The sequence below is a fragment of the Somniosus microcephalus genome, chromosome 18 (assembly GCF_052327205.1).
Source record: "Somniosus microcephalus isolate GS21.2 chromosome 18, FLI_Smic_1.0, whole genome shotgun sequence".
NCBI lineage: Eukaryota > Metazoa > Chordata > Chondrichthyes > Squaliformes > Somniosidae > Somniosus > Somniosus microcephalus.
In genome coordinates this window covers 70,029,672-70,044,897 of record NC_141004.1, presented here as the reverse complement: position 1 = coordinate 70,044,897, position 15,226 = coordinate 70,029,672, and the positions used below count along the sequence as shown (strand labels likewise).

Here is a 15,226-nt window from a genome sequence, read left to right as displayed (position 1 = left end):
TACATTTTGTACCAACATCTTTATAATAGCAAACAATAAAGTAGTTAACAAATTCCTTCATTTCCAGTCTATTTTTTCCTCATAGGTACAAATTGCTGTTAAGACAACTTGTGGCAGAAAGGGTATTTTATTAGTCACTGGAGAGGGCGTATTAGTTTGCTTTATCAGTACACAGAACTGTGGAAAGTCACTTTATAAAATAAGATGCTGTTACGCAGTGCTGGAAATATGCACGCTGGACAGTGCTCCCCATAGCTGAATCACTAACACACTAAAAACAATGCTTCCATGTCAGTGCTGTCACTAGGATTAGTTACAAATTTGAACCCTGTCAGTCTTGGCTGGTGTTTGCAGAAAACATTTTGAGCTGTACAACATTAGGTTGTTAGTTACTGGTCTGTTACTAATATCAGGAGCAAGTCGAGGTGCTGAATGGAGTGTAACACATTAAAGCATACTGGCCTTTAGTGTTCTGGTACCAATACATTAGATGAGCCCAATCACAACACTTTAATGTTAAGTCCTTTGAAAAGTTCAGGTTGGCCAGTGATTGGCAGTGGCAGGATGATGTATGGTACGTCAGACAGTCACTCTTCACATTTATACAAGCAGTAAACACAGGACATTCCTGGCCACACTGCTCTCCGTATCCCCTCTTTATTGGGGACTGATCTGGAATTCAAACCAAGAAGAAATTCTCATCGATCGACTGTCTCAAAGTTTTCCAAATGTCTATTTCATTTAATCCAGGTTCTTGGCTGCAGAACTTCAACTGTTTCTGTGCAAATTGCTGCTTATTTACTAAATGATTTACATTTAGGTTCAAATATTGCACTTGAAAGAAAAAGAGACACAAACATCACAGCTGAAGGCAAAGTTGAAGCATTGCCAAGACTCTCGGGTCTTACTCCAGACTCCCTTCTCGGCTGCTCCTCTCGCTCCTGGTCAGTTCTTCACTTCTCCCGGAGCACGCACACCCCGGCATCGCAGCGTTGAGTTCCCATTGAAGTTACCACATCCCAGCTGTCGATGATGGGGTCGTAGCACTCAATGCTGCTCAGCAACGAATTCCCGTCGTATCTGTCAATAAAAAAGCAGAGAGCTGAGAGATCCACTTCTAAATAACAGGACTTTCTCTGACAAAGGAAAGTGATCCTACAGCTAGAACTTCCTGTAGGGCCACTCCGACCTTAGAGAGAGACTGGCTTGAGTTTCAGTTCTTTCCACAAGGCTGGGCGGGTAGGGTAGCCCAGACTGTGAGTCAAGTACTTTCCCAAGTAGCCGTTTGGTGGAAAGCCAAGCCAAGAACTGCTGCCGACAGCAACTGGCAGACTGCGATGCTGGTGTCTTGGACTGGTAGTTCGCAGCAAACAGCAACTTCCATTTATACAGCACCTTTACTGTAGAAAACATCCCAAGGAGCTTCACAGAGGTGTAATCAAAAACAGACACCAAGCCAAAGGAGGAGATATTAGGAGTGGTGACCAAAAGCTTGCTTAAAAGAGTTGGGTGAACGGGACTTGGTGCGGGATAGGATACAGGCAGCAGAGTTTTGGATGATCTGAAATTTACAGAGGATGAGAGGCTGGCCAAGAGAGTATTGTAATAGTCGAGTCTGGAGGTGACAAAGACATGGATGAGGGTTCCAGTAGCAGATGGGTTGAAGTAGGGGCAGGGATGGGCAATACTACGGAGGTGGAAGTAGGCTGTCTTTGTGGTGCAGATATGGGGTCAGAAGATCAGCTCGGGGTCGAATAGGTTGTGAACGGTCTGGTTCAGTCCAAGGCAATGACCAGGAGGGGGATGGACTTGGTCACTAGGGAAGAGTTTGTGGCTTGGGCCGAAGGCAATGGCACTCTGCTGGTTCACTGCCACTTCTAGGAATGCCCACCTTGAAGAAGTTCTGCTCTTCTCTCCAACGGGATTTCCATTTGTCTCTTTTACCTTGTTCATCTACATTGCTTTGTTTCACTTCTTGTGTTTGATCAGGTATCTACCAAAACTCGCTTTCACAGCCACATCTCTTTCCTCAGCAACTGTCTCCAACTCCGACTTATTCCACGTGGATTCCAACTGAACTTCCACCCATGTTTTGGATCCACCCAGGATTACAGATATCGCCGAGATATTCAGCATTCCTTGAACCACTGTTCTCGCCGCATCCTGAGATCCACACTCAACGCACACATGCACACTCTCGACCTCTCTCTTCAGCACCACTGACTCACTATCTCAAAGCTTCACCTCATCCGAAGCTTAAACAAAAAACATTTTTCTTCCTTTCAGGTGTCAAGGATCGTAAGCTTCAACAACTCTCAGAAATCACAGAAGCCTCACAGTACAGATAGAGGCCATTTCAGCCCATCGAGCCTGCACCGACACATATCCCTCCCAATCCCCGGAACCCCTACACCAACACATATCCCACCCTATCCCCGTAACCCCACGTATTTAATCCCCCTAACACTAAGGGTCAATTTTTATCATAGCCAATCAACCTAACCCGCACATCTTTGGACTGTGGGAGGAAACCGGAGCACCCGGAGAAAACCCACGCAAACACGGGGAGAATGTGCAAACTCCACACAGACAGTCACCCGAGGCCGGATTCGAACCCGGGTCCCTGGCGCTGTGAGGCAACAGTGCTAACCACTATGCCACCGTGCTGCTCTTGGACCTTCTTCCCCATCACTTTCCTCTGACTCCATCCCTTCTTCCAATCTCACCCCCTGCCATGTTTTCACTATCCTCTCTGACCCTGAACGATCAGTCCTCACCAAAGGCCTGAGCTTCATCGCCTTAAGCCCCTACCTCAATGAGCTTGGCACGACGCTGAGCTCTTTTTCCGTCGCCTTCGTCTCCATGTCCACTTCTTTGGCCAGGAGTCTTCCCTCCCGCGCAGCTGACCCTTTCTCCCGCTTTCAGAATTCTCGTTCTACCTGGACCACTCCCTCTGGCCTCTTAACCTCTCTAGATCTTTTCACTGCTGCTGGCGTGACATCGGCTGTCTCAATTTCTTCTGCTCCCCTCACTCACTCCAACCTACCTCCCTCTGAACTTGCAGCACTCCATTCTCTCAGATCCAACCCCAACATTATCATTAAACCTGCTGACAAGAGTGGCGCTGTTGTTGTTTGGCGAACTGACCTCTACCTAGCGGAGGCTGAACACCAACTCTCCGACACCTCCCCCTGGACTGTGACCCCACCACCGAACATCAAGCCATCATTTCCAAGACTGTCACTGACCTCATCTCCTCTGAAGATCTTCCCTCCACGGCCACCAACCTCATAGTTCCCCAACCTCGCACAGCCCGCTTCTACCTCCTTCCCAAGATCCACAAACAGGACTGCCCTGGTAGACACACCGTTTCACCCTGTTCTTGCCCCACGGAACTTATCTCTTCCTATCTCTACTCTTTTTTTCCCCCCTTGTCCAGTCTCTTCCCACCTACATTCGCGACGCTTCTGACGCCCTCTGCCACTTTAACAGTTTACTGTTTCCTGGCCCCAACCATCTCCTTTTCACTATGGACGTCCAATCCATCTACACCTCCATCCCCCACCAGGAGGGCCTGATGGCGCTCCGCTTCTTCCTTGAACAGAGACCCAACCAGTCCCCATCCACCACCACCCTCCTCCACCTGGCTGAACTTGTTCTCACATTGAACAACTTCTCCTTTGACTCCACTCACTTCCTCCAAATTAAAGGTGTTGCTATGGGAACCCAACAGGGGTCCTAGCTATGCCTGCCATTCCGTGAGATATGTGGAACATTCTTTGTTCCAGTCCTACTCAGGTCCCCTCCCTCACCTCTTTTTCCAGTACACTGACTGTATCGGTGCTGTTTCCTGCTCTTGCCCTGAACTAGAAAATTTCATTCACTTTGCTTCCAATTTCCACCCTTTCCCTCACCTGCACATGGTCCATCTCCGACTCTTCCCTTCCTCAACTTCTCTGTCTCCATTTCTGGGAATAGGCTATTGACAAACATTCAAGCTACCTGGACTACACTTCCTCCCACCCAGCTACCTGTAAGGGCTTTATTCCATTCTCCCAGTTTCTCCGTCTCCGCCGCATCTGCTCTGATGATGCCACAAGTGCTTCCGATATGTCTTCCTTTTTTCCCAACCGAGGATTCTCCGCTACCGTGGTTGAAACGGCCCTTGACCGTGTCCGTTCTATTTCCCGCACTTCTGCTGTCACCGCTTCCCCTCCCTCCCAGAACCATGATAAGGTTTCCCTTGTCCTCACCTTTCACCCTACCAGCCTCCACATTCAACGGATCATCCTCCGCCATCTCCAGCGTGATCCCACCACCAAACACATCTTCCCCCCCCTCCCCTTTCAGCATTCCGAAGGGACCACTCCTCTATCACCCCCAACACCCCTTCCCCTTCCCACAGCACCTTTGCGTGCAAGTGCAGGAGATGCAACACCTGCCCTTTTACCTCCTCCCTTCCCACTGTCCTGGGCCCCAAACATTCCTCCCAGGTGAAACAGCGATTTACTGGTGGTACTTGCAATTTAGTATACTGTATTCACTGCTCATGATGTGGTCTCTACATTGAGGAGACCAATAGCAGATTGGGTGACCACTTTGCGCAACACCTCCATTCAGTCCGCAAGCGTGACCCCGAGCTTCTGGTCGCCTGTCACTTTAATTCTCCGCTCCACTCCCACTCTGATCTCACCGTCCTCGGCCTCTTGCACTGTTCCAACGAAGCTCAACGTAAGCTCGAGGAACAGCACCTCATCTTTCGATTAGGCACTTTACAGCCTCCTGGGCTCGAGTTCAACAATTTCACACCATAACCTCAGTCCCTTTTTTTTTTTTAATTCTTTTTTCTCTTTTTTTCCCCTCTCACATGGCAGCTGTTGATTCTGCCATTCCCAATTACACCTCATTGAGAGTCATCTTTTGTTTCTTAACTTGTCCCATTACCATCTCCTTTTGCCTTTAAGGTTGATTAGATTGATCCCTGGGATGAGAGGGCTGTCCTATGAGGAGAGATTTGAGTAGATTGGGCCGATACTCTCTGGAGTTTAGAAGAATCTGAGGTGATCTCACTGAAACATAAGATTCTGAAGGGGATTGACAGGGTAGATGCTGAGAGGTTGTTTCCCCTGGCTGTAAAGTCTAGAACTAGGGGGCACAGTCTCAGGATAAGGGATCGGACATTTAAGACTGAGATGAGGAGGAATTTCTTCACTCAGAGGGTTGTGAATCTTTGGAATTCTCTGCCCGAGGGCTGTGAATGCTCAGTTAGAGTGTATTCAAGGCGGAGATAGATAGATTTTTGGACTCATGGGGAATCAAGGGATTGGGCAGGAAAGCGGAGTTGAGGTCGAAGATCCACCATGATCTTACTGAATGGCGGAGCAGGCTCGAGGGGCCATATGGCCTACTCCTGCTCCTATCTCTTATGTTATTAAGGGTTGGTAACTAGAGGACACAGATTTAAGGTGATTGGCAAAAGAACCAGAGGGCGACATGAGCAAAAAAAAAAAGTCTACGCTGCAAGTTGTTGTGATCAGGATTGCAGTGCCTGAAAGGGCAGTGGAAGCAGATTCAATGGTAAATTTCAAAAGGAAATTGGATAAATACTTGAAGGGAAAAAACTTAGAGCTATGGGGAAAGAGCAGGGGAGTGGGACTAATTGCATAGCTCTACCAAAGTGTCGGTACGGGCACAATGGTCCGAATGGCCTCCTCCTATGCTGTATCATTCTATGATAGTTACCAGAATGTCAAGCTCATCTTAACATGAGAAGGAAGAATTGATGGGCTCTGGAAACCTAGTTCCAGTGTATTGTGAATGATTGCATCAGCATATTACAACAGGATTTCTGATATTAACTAAACCTTCTGATATTTAAGCTATCACAGTATGATTGCAATTTACTTTCCACAGAACGCAAGCATTCAAATTGTGCACGAGCATCAGATGTATTTACAGGTTGTGACACGTTGCACTGAGCTTTGAAATGAATACAGGAGTTGGCTGCTGGTGCTGTAACTAGCCGAGCACCAGCAACTGTAATTAGCTGAGCACCAGCAACCGTAACTAGCCAAGCACCAGTAACTGCAACTAGCAACAACTTGCATTTATATAGCATCTTTAATGTTGTAAAAGTTCCAAGGCGCTTCACGGGAGCGTTATCAAACAAAATTTGACATTGAGCCACATAAGGAGATATTAGGGCAGATGACCAAAAGCTTGTCAGAGGGGTAGGTTTTAAGGAGGAAACAGAGGTGGAGGGGCAGAGAGGTTCAAGGCGGGAATTCCAGAGCTTAGGAACTCGGCAGCTGAAGGCACAGCCGCCAATGACAGAGCGATTAAAATCGGTCAGAAGCTCATCTTGGGGTCAAACACGACACCAAGGTTGCGAATAGTCTGGTTCAGCCTCAGACAGGCGCTAGGGAGAGGGATGGAGCCAGATGCTAGGGAACGGAGTTTGTGGCGGGGACCAAAGACAACGGCTTCGGTCTTCCAAATATTTAGTTCGGAACCAGTAACTGCAACTAGCCGAGCACCGGTATCTGCAACTAGCCGAGCACCGGTAACTGCAACTAGCCGAGCACCGGTAACTGCAACTAGCCGAGCACCGGTAACTGCAACTAGCCGAGCACCGGTAACTGCAACTAGCCGAGCACCGGTAACTGCAACTAGCCGAGCACCGGTAACTGCAACTAGCCGAGCACCGGTAACTGCAACTAGCCGAGCACCGGTAACTGCAACTAGCCGAGCACCGGTAACTGCAACTAGCCGAGCACCGGTAACTGTAACAGTAAAGAGTAGTTTGGCACTGCACTGTTAAACATAGGCTGGCGGTGTTCTGCTGTATCGATGTATGGAATTCTACGTTGAGCTTCAATGATGCACGGTGTTATAAAATGTTTGCGCAAAGATAGTAAGTTTTAGGTCTTAAATAAAAGCATTCCTGACTTCATGCTATTCTTCGAATGGTAGCCCTTCAGTGATACGGCAGCAAGTCACGCAGAATAATTACCCAGAATTTATATGGTCATGTTATGTCATCGTTTCACATGATTGCACAAGATTTTTTAGAAAAAGGCAAAGGAAATAGTTATGATTCTCCTTTCAGTACATGGTCCAGTCAGATACCGCAATGTTGAATTATTTGTTATTTAGTACTTATACTGCAAAATAACAAACATTTTGAAGCTATCATGTATAGGCAACAACCACAATCTCAGGGATACAACTGAATTACATTTTCTCCGTTAGTGTAAAAACTACCAGCGTTAATCAATGATGTCTCCGGCTATGTGATGTGATTTGCCTCTCATGGTTTCATTACCAACCTGTTTCATGAGATGAAGATGATGCCTACTGGAGCAGGCAACAAGTCTTAAACGGACAACGAGGCGCACTCCCACAGACAATAACCTCAACGCAAACTGCAATGTCTTCTTTGTAAAATGCAGAAGGGCTGTCTTTAAGAGCTGACTCGGTCGCTGATTTTCCGGTGTCTTTAACTAGGTTAAACACAACCATTAACGGCCCGTGAATACACTGCAATGTTAGCAGGTTTTACTGCTTCCGACTTGTGATGTACATCATTACCAGCTTCACAACTGGCTTGGGCAGCATTACTGCGGCCGTGGTCCAATTGTCACTTCAGTTGTGCTCAACTCTAAGACCCATCGAGTAAGACGGTGCCTTGTGAGTTACGACTCTCAGTGTAAACAGGAATGTATAGCCGTTAGTTGGTTACTGATAGGAAACAGATAATGCAGAAGCATTCTGTGTATTAAATAGAAGTTTAATTTGGAGTTTTCCTTTGATTAGGAAAAACATGAGAAATGGAAAAGCGTTCAGTATATGCATTTGAAGAAGTAATAGACATTTACTATTTGCAGTCTGTCCATTCTGATGATTGCTGATAATGTGCAGTTTACAATGGGCTGAAATGGACTTTTAACTGTGAAGGAATGAGCCATATAACCTATTCAGAAAAATACACCATTCTATGAAAGAATTCTGGCCTGATTAAAACATGACACTCTGGGTTTGGTAATCTGGAAGCCTCAACAATCTAAAGCTGTGGTAGAATTCTGACTATAGAGATAAGATAGTTGTTGACACTGAATCAATAACCTTATTGAAATAGAAGGTTAAAGGTTCCCGACAGTCTGAATCTTTGGGAGCAGACAAGGGTACATCCTGGTTGAGGTGTTCTAATTTACACTTCGTAAAAAGGCACAAACAGAAGGCCTTAGTAAAAATGTCATCAAATGAAACGCACCTGCTGTTACACTGTGTTTTATGGTAAGCTTGGAACACCTAGAGGAGACACGAGTCTGTATTGCTAACAGCTGAGGTGACTGTAAGAATAGCAGGGGTCAGCAGAAAAATGATTAGAGATAATTAGCTTACATCAGCAGAAAACTTGAAAGGAAATACCACTGAAAAAGGGTATAAATATTGAACTTTCAAATGGGATAATAGATTCGCTGTAAAGGGGCAAAGCGATTCTCAGTCTTCAGAGGCGGCTCTAAGTCTACAACTCTTTGTACCTCGGGGATCAACGGTACTGTATTTGATTTTGGTGGATATTCTGAATAAGACTAAGAACTGTAAAACTGTAGCGAAGTTAAGATTTGAGAATAAGGATCTCTGATATAAGATTGTAAAGCTCTCTCTTTTTGGAACTGTTAATGTTGCGATTGAATCACCAACTGTAAATTACATGTCGGTTCTTTAATAAATCTATATATTTTTTAGAATTGCCTCACATAATACTTCTGTATCAAGCTCGTCCCTGGAGCGAAGTAAATGTTAGATTGAGCCAACCCAGGCCACTGCTGGGCACACCCTAGTGGTTGCATTTCCAACAACGGCAACACTTGCCTTTATATAGCATCTTTAATGTAGTAAAATGTCCCAAGGCGCCTTACAGGAGCGTAATCAGACAAACATTAACACCGAGCCAAAGGACAGGTGACCAAAGGCTTGGTCATAGAGGTAGGTTTTAAGGACTGTCTTAAAGGAGGGGTGGAGAGGCAGAGGGGTTTAGGGAGGGAATTCCAGCGTGTAGGGTATCGACAGCTGAAGGCTCGGCCGCCAATGGTGGGGTGAAGGGAGTGGAGGATAGACAAGAGACCAGAATTGGAGGAACGCAGAGTTCTTGGAGGGTTGTAGGGCTGAGAAGGTTACAGAGATAGGGAGAGATGAGATCACGAAGGGATTTGAACATGATGGCACAGCCGCCAATGGTGGGGTGAAGGGAGTGGGGGATGCACAAGAGGCCAAAATTGGAGTAAGACAGATGTACTCTTAGGTTGATACAAAGGCCGATGATTCCCCGGCTACCATTTTCTGCCTGTTAAATTGAATGGGCGGAGAACCGTGAGCTGTCGAGCACAGAAGTGAGAAACCTCGGCTAATGTCCTCATTCTAAGCTATTTAGTGCAATTCAGTATATTTATTCAATGTATTAATTACACCCTGCAGGACATTGGGCATGAGTCAGTGACTGGTAAATAAAGTAGACTATATAAAAGATGCAATGCCTTGCTTGCAATCTGACGTACCCAGCGATGGCATATAACCTCCCACGAAGCACCGCTGCTCCCACGTAGCACCGAGGCGTTGTCATGTTAGTTATTGTTACCCACGAGTCTGTGCGAATGTTATAAGCTTCTACTGAGGCAAGGTGGGCGGTCCCATCAAAGCCGCCAACCACATAAATATGATCGTTCAGCAGAGCCACCCCAGCTCCTGTGTAAGAGTGAAGAGAAGATGTAAAATATGTTGAAACACATCCCACTTCAGTTCTGTTTAATGGAGAAAGGCTCAGCGCAGCTCCTCTTAACAGTAAAAGAGTTCAGCTCAGAATACAAGAAATCAGGATATTCAGAAAAGACCACGAGGCTCAGAAAACCATTCTACAGACCATGTGCAACCCACTCTACCCTACCCATTTTATTTCCTGAAGAAAAGTTCTGCAAAGTCTCTCCCTGCTCCTCCCAAAGGTCAATCAACGAAAGTACAGATTCTATTTATACTGTTCATCCTCAATTGGCTGCCATCCTAGATACAATGCTTGCGTTATCCCAGTGGTAAGGAATCATCATGTCCCATTTAATCCTCTCCATCTGGACTGCTCCTGGTTTCCCTCATTCCTAACCAGATATTCATTCACTGTGTTAACTGACACAGCGTTAGCTGTTTTAGCTGGGAGTCTGTATCACTTATCTATTACTGTGGGGAGAGGGGGTAACCTCACAAAGTCTTGCGTGGCCAAGGCAGCTGAAAGCACAGCCGCCAATGGTGGAGCGAGTAACTTGTTTTGATATAGCCATCGAAGTCCATAGGATTTGTTCCCCTACGTTTAGCCTGGTTATCCAACTGGTGACTTTCAGTAAATGGTCAATAATCACACCCATACTCTTCGCACTTTCAACTGTACTAATAGAGATAATACAGGTTTGGAAACTGCTATTTGGCAAGATTAGTGGGCTGCAATAGGTTGACATATTCTTCCTCTGGGAACTGGGTTGAATCCTACCGTATGCAAGGGTCCTTAATGAGATGATCTTGGGCAGTCTCAACCAGGGTCAAAATGAGATTAACCTAGCAATCTCACAGAGCCACCATAAAAACAACAGTGTGCGAAAGAGAAATATGTTCACCTACTTTTGAATAGTAAGTGTTTAATTAGACAGAGCTCCCCCTTTTGATCACTATCCAGTGACCTCTCCTCGAAAGAAAAAAATAGGAGACTTGCATTTATATAGCGCCTTTCACGTGTAGTACCTATTGACGTGTAGTCACTGTTGTAATGTAGGAAACACGGCAGTCAATTTGCACACAGCAAGCTCCCACAAACAGCAATGTGATAATGACCAGATAATCTGTTTTTTAGTGATGTTGATTGAGATAAATATTGGCCAGGATACGGCAGAGAACTCCCCTGCTCTTCTTCAAAATAGTGTCATGGAATCTTTTACATCTACCTTAGAAAGCAGAAGGGGCCAGAGTGTAATGTCTCAGTGCACGTAAATCAGAAGAGAACAGCGGCGATGCCCTCTGCAGTCTAATAGCCAACTAATTCTCACCATCGAGGCGGACATGTGAACAATGCCGGGGGGTTTCTGTGCCTGTGAAACTATACCTACAGCACAAGTCAAAGGCCTTCTGGAGAGAAGGGGAGAAAAACCCAAGAAACTTAGCTGAGGATTGTGGTAAAGTGCTGGCATTAATTTGCACTGGGACAGGGGCACTGCACAAAACTTTTAAAAGGACAATATCTTTGCAACTCAATCGTGATCGCTAACTGCACCCCGAAGGAAAGGACAGAATGGGAGATAGCTGTGCAGAGACCTTCAAGAGGCAAAACACATTATTAAACAGTTCGCCATAGTTACACCAAGTCTTTGAGCGCAGTGCACCTGCACATTCTGACTTACCTGAGCGCTTGGTAGCCATTGGTGTGACATGTGTCCAGTGTCCAGTGTGTGGGTCATACCTCTCCACAGAGCTCAGGATATTAATCCCATCATAGCCACCTGGAACAAGATCAAGAAGATTGCAACACCCGGTGACTGGCTCAGTATGCAGACTGCAATCTTAAGTAAGCACATAATCATTTAGAATACAGGCAGCTAAAGGGATAGAGGAAAAGGATTTGGAAATCTAATATTTAAAGGAGACACAGAAGCTAAATGATTTTACAGAAGAAGCACATGAGCCACTGTGAGCAAATAACTAATAGGGGACAGCGAGCAAAGTGAGTGGGAGGCATCAGGGTTCGATGCTGGGACCACTACTGTTTCTAATTTACATTAAGGTGTCAGCCGTGGCTCACTGGGTAGCACTCTCGCCTGTGTCAGAAGGCTGTAGGTTCAAGTCCCACTTCAGAGGCTTGAGCACAAAATCTAGGCAGGCACTCCAGTGCAGTACTGAGGGAGCGCTGCACTGCCGTCTTTCGGATGAGACACTAAACTGAGGCCCCGTCTGCCCTCTCAGGTGGACATAAAAGATCCCATGGCACTATTTCGAAGAAGAACAAGGGAGTCCTCCCCAGTGTCCTGGCCAATACTTATCCCTCAACCAACACCTAAAAACATATTATCTGGTCATTATCTCATTGCTGTTTGTGGGATCTTGCTATGTACAAATTGGCTGCTGCATTTCCTATATTACATCAGTGACTACACTTCAAAAGTACTTCATTGGCTATAAAGCGCTCTTTGATGTCCTGAGGTTGTGAAAGGCGCTATATAAATGCAAGTCTTTTTTTCTTTAATTTGGTCTCAGAAACTCAAATGTTCTGATAAACTAGGAAGGACAGTGGAGTCGGAGAAGGCAGCTCAGACATTACAGAATGAGTGAGATAAGATTTACAAATGGACAGAACAGTGGCAGATGACATTTAGTGTAAAGTGCTACACATAGGAAGGAAACATAGTGCTCAATGGGTGGAATACCTTGCCATTAGAGTGGTGGAGGGCAAAACCCTGGAATCACTTAAGCAACAATGGATGCTGCACTGGGAGGACGTTTGGATCTCAGGATGGATAAATTAAGATGGTCCGAATGGCATTCCGCATACGTAATGACCTTGTGATAATAAAACTGCGACTGTATTAGAAAAGCATGAGCCCATGGCTCAGCCAGTTTATTCAGCGCTTGGGTGAGCAGGCAGGTGCGCGGTTCAGTCCTCAGTCAGCGGTGAGTTAGTTGGTCTCAGTCCGCGCAGTAGCAGGAGCACGATAATTAGCCTCAGTGCCCTGGGTCCAACTAAAACAAAGGAAGAAAATAATACAACCCCTGCATGTGACCAATGTTCCCGTTACTGCGTGGCCCATTCGAAATACCGTGCATGCGTGGGTTTTCACACTGAAAAGCATGCGAGCTGGCTGTGTGGGAGGTCCAGAGAGCTGCGCAACAAGGGAACATTGCATGTGACAGTCGGGTGAGGACATCAGTGGTTGGATAGCTGGACAACACTCAGCATTAAGGCTCACACATGGCTGATGGTCGCTTCGTGAACAATTTTAGTTACATATCTTTAACAAGCAATGCGCTCTTTAGAGAACAGGGATGATTAATGCAACCCCACCCCAAGGGAAGCACAGCTAAGGACGTCTACCTACCAAGACAGTAGATGACTCCATTGGCCACAACAAGGCCAGCCCCCTCTCGTGCCGTCTGCATGTCCCCCAGCATGCTCCACTGATCAATATTTGGGTCATACCGCTCCATACTAGTATGTCGCCTGCTCCCATCAAATCCACCAGCCACATAGATCATATCTGAAAATAGAAACAAAACAGACAGACAGCAGCGTTAGCAACAGAGGAAGGATGCACTGACGCACACTACTGAGTAAAGATTCTAAAGCGGGGGAGGGAGAGCTGGGGGGGCGGGAGCGCAGAGGCGGGGGAGGGAGGGCGAGGGGGGCAGGAGCGTGGGACTGCAGGGGCGGGGTAAGGAGGGCACAGGGGGGCGGAGGCGGGAGAGCAGAAGACAGACAGAGTCGGGGAGGGGGGCGAGACCGAGTGTGGGAGATGGGGACAAGACCGAGTTTGTGGGGGGGGGGGGGTGGTCGGGGAGAGGTGCACGGGTGAGACCGAGCATGGAGGGTGGGGGTGGGGGGGGGGGGGAAAGAGCGGAAGCGGTCCCTGTCTATTCCAATCCGAGACTGGAACTCCAGCCCGTGCGATAATTTGATTCTCTGGACATGGGCGAGGACCCACTGCAGCCTGCCCTCTGCTGAGGGGCTTTTCTTCCCAGTTGGAAGGCAGGATGTTGATTCCTTTCTTTCAAGCCACGCGAGCCATGGCTGAGGGGATAGAAAGCTACTGTTAGCCACTAGTGCTCTATGGAGCTGTCAGGCATATTTGTCACCAATGCTTCGCATGTCACTGCAGCTCACACGCTGGGCTTGCAGATTGGGAAAGTGGATCGCGCGTCAGCCACAGTGGGGAGCCAGGAAGAGATTCATGAAAGCACGGGATCAGGTGCCAAGACAACAGATTTGTAAATATTGATGGTATGGTGTTCTGTAAGTGGGTTTTACCAGGATGTAGAAAGACAATTATTGTCCATTGTACAGAGAACAAGGGCTCACTTACGGGAGTAATTTTAGCAATAAGGACAAGGAAAGAATCTGAGGCAGACTCTCCTCTTTCTCTTAGCTGTACTAGGATGACCTGGTGTACAAGACCAGTTCCTTCCAGTATAGTGGATGACACGAGAATACAGTATAGTGCAGGAACCAGTCAGTACAAATGGATTTCCTGTACACGTTAGCCATCAGAATCTCTAAGATGGGATTTATTTTCCTTTTCTCACTATTTTATTGAATCTCAGTGATCCCACCGACTCGATTCCGGATGGTGAAACCTAATTTCGACATAGCTCAGGTGGAGATTGCTCCCATCACAGACCTTTGACCTTTCAGCTCACCCTCTTCATCCCTTCCCCACAGTGCGCTAGTTATTGCACAATCTTCCACCTCAGTCACCTTGTTAATACGTTCGGTGAGCTTTTTAACTGAGGCTGAAGTTTGCGAGTCATTGCCAATTTTCACTCCATTTCCAGGACAACGACGAAGTTGGCCTCTCACCTCCGAGCATCGTGGCACCAGCCAGGCCTCGGCGCACGTTCATCGGGGCCACCGAGTACCAGACACCATCTTCATCAGACGTGTAGTCCAGGCATTCTACCGAGCTGAGTCGGGAGCGTCCATCGTATCCTCCGATCACGTAAATCCGATCGTTCAACGACACCGTGGCCACGTACCTGCGCTTCCGGGTGATGCTCTACGGGAGAAGGAGCGGACCAGGTAAAGCAGGAGCAGAAAACACTGCAAACGGGTGGCAGGTCGGTCAGCATCTGTGCACAGAACAGACAGACAGTCAGACATTTCTGTCTCGTACCCTTCTTCGAAAGGTCGAACGCCTCTTCTCTCCCCAGATGCTGACTGACCTGCTCTTTCTTCCCCAGCATTTTTCGTGTTTGTTTCAGATTTCCAGCAGCTCCAGGTTTTTCTGTTGCTCTTTAGGTGTAAAAATTGTGTGTGGTCAGAAAATGTGACCGATTTGAATTTCAGCTACTCAAAAAGTCAGCAACTAGGGAAGGGGATTGCAAACCACAAAGTACAGAGTATGGCTTGATTGTATTGTTGGCTGAGAACAAGACAGCAATATAGACAGTCGTAATAAAATATTCACTGGTTTAAGCCTTTTTT

The 15,226-nt window shown here is 46.8% G+C and overlaps 1 protein-coding gene across 10 annotated transcripts in view; it reads right to left on the bottom strand.

Annotated features, from left to right (window-relative positions):
- The window catches only part of klhl12 (kelch-like family member 12), a 49,707-nt gene continuing 34,481 nt past the window's right edge, over nucleotides 1-15,226 (bottom strand). For 8 of the 10 annotated variants that reach the window (XM_086011647.1, XM_086011640.1, XM_086011648.1 and 5 more), the window contains 5 exons: nucleotides 14,603-14,798; nucleotides 13,128-13,286; nucleotides 11,439-11,537; nucleotides 9,561-9,747; nucleotides 1-1,080 (listed from right to left, as the gene is read on the bottom strand). In XM_086011647.1, the coding sequence (XP_085867773.1) occupies nucleotides 954-1,080; nucleotides 9,561-9,747; nucleotides 11,439-11,537; nucleotides 13,128-13,286; nucleotides 14,603-14,798 (768 nt within the window). In that variant the 3' untranslated portion in view covers nucleotides 1-953. Of the gene's footprint in view, nucleotides 1,081-7,328; nucleotides 7,503-9,560; nucleotides 9,748-11,438; nucleotides 11,538-13,127; nucleotides 13,287-14,602; nucleotides 14,799-15,226 lie in introns of all 10 variants that reach the window. The other 2 variants (XR_015081742.1, XM_086011649.1) reach the window with 2 other exon arrangements.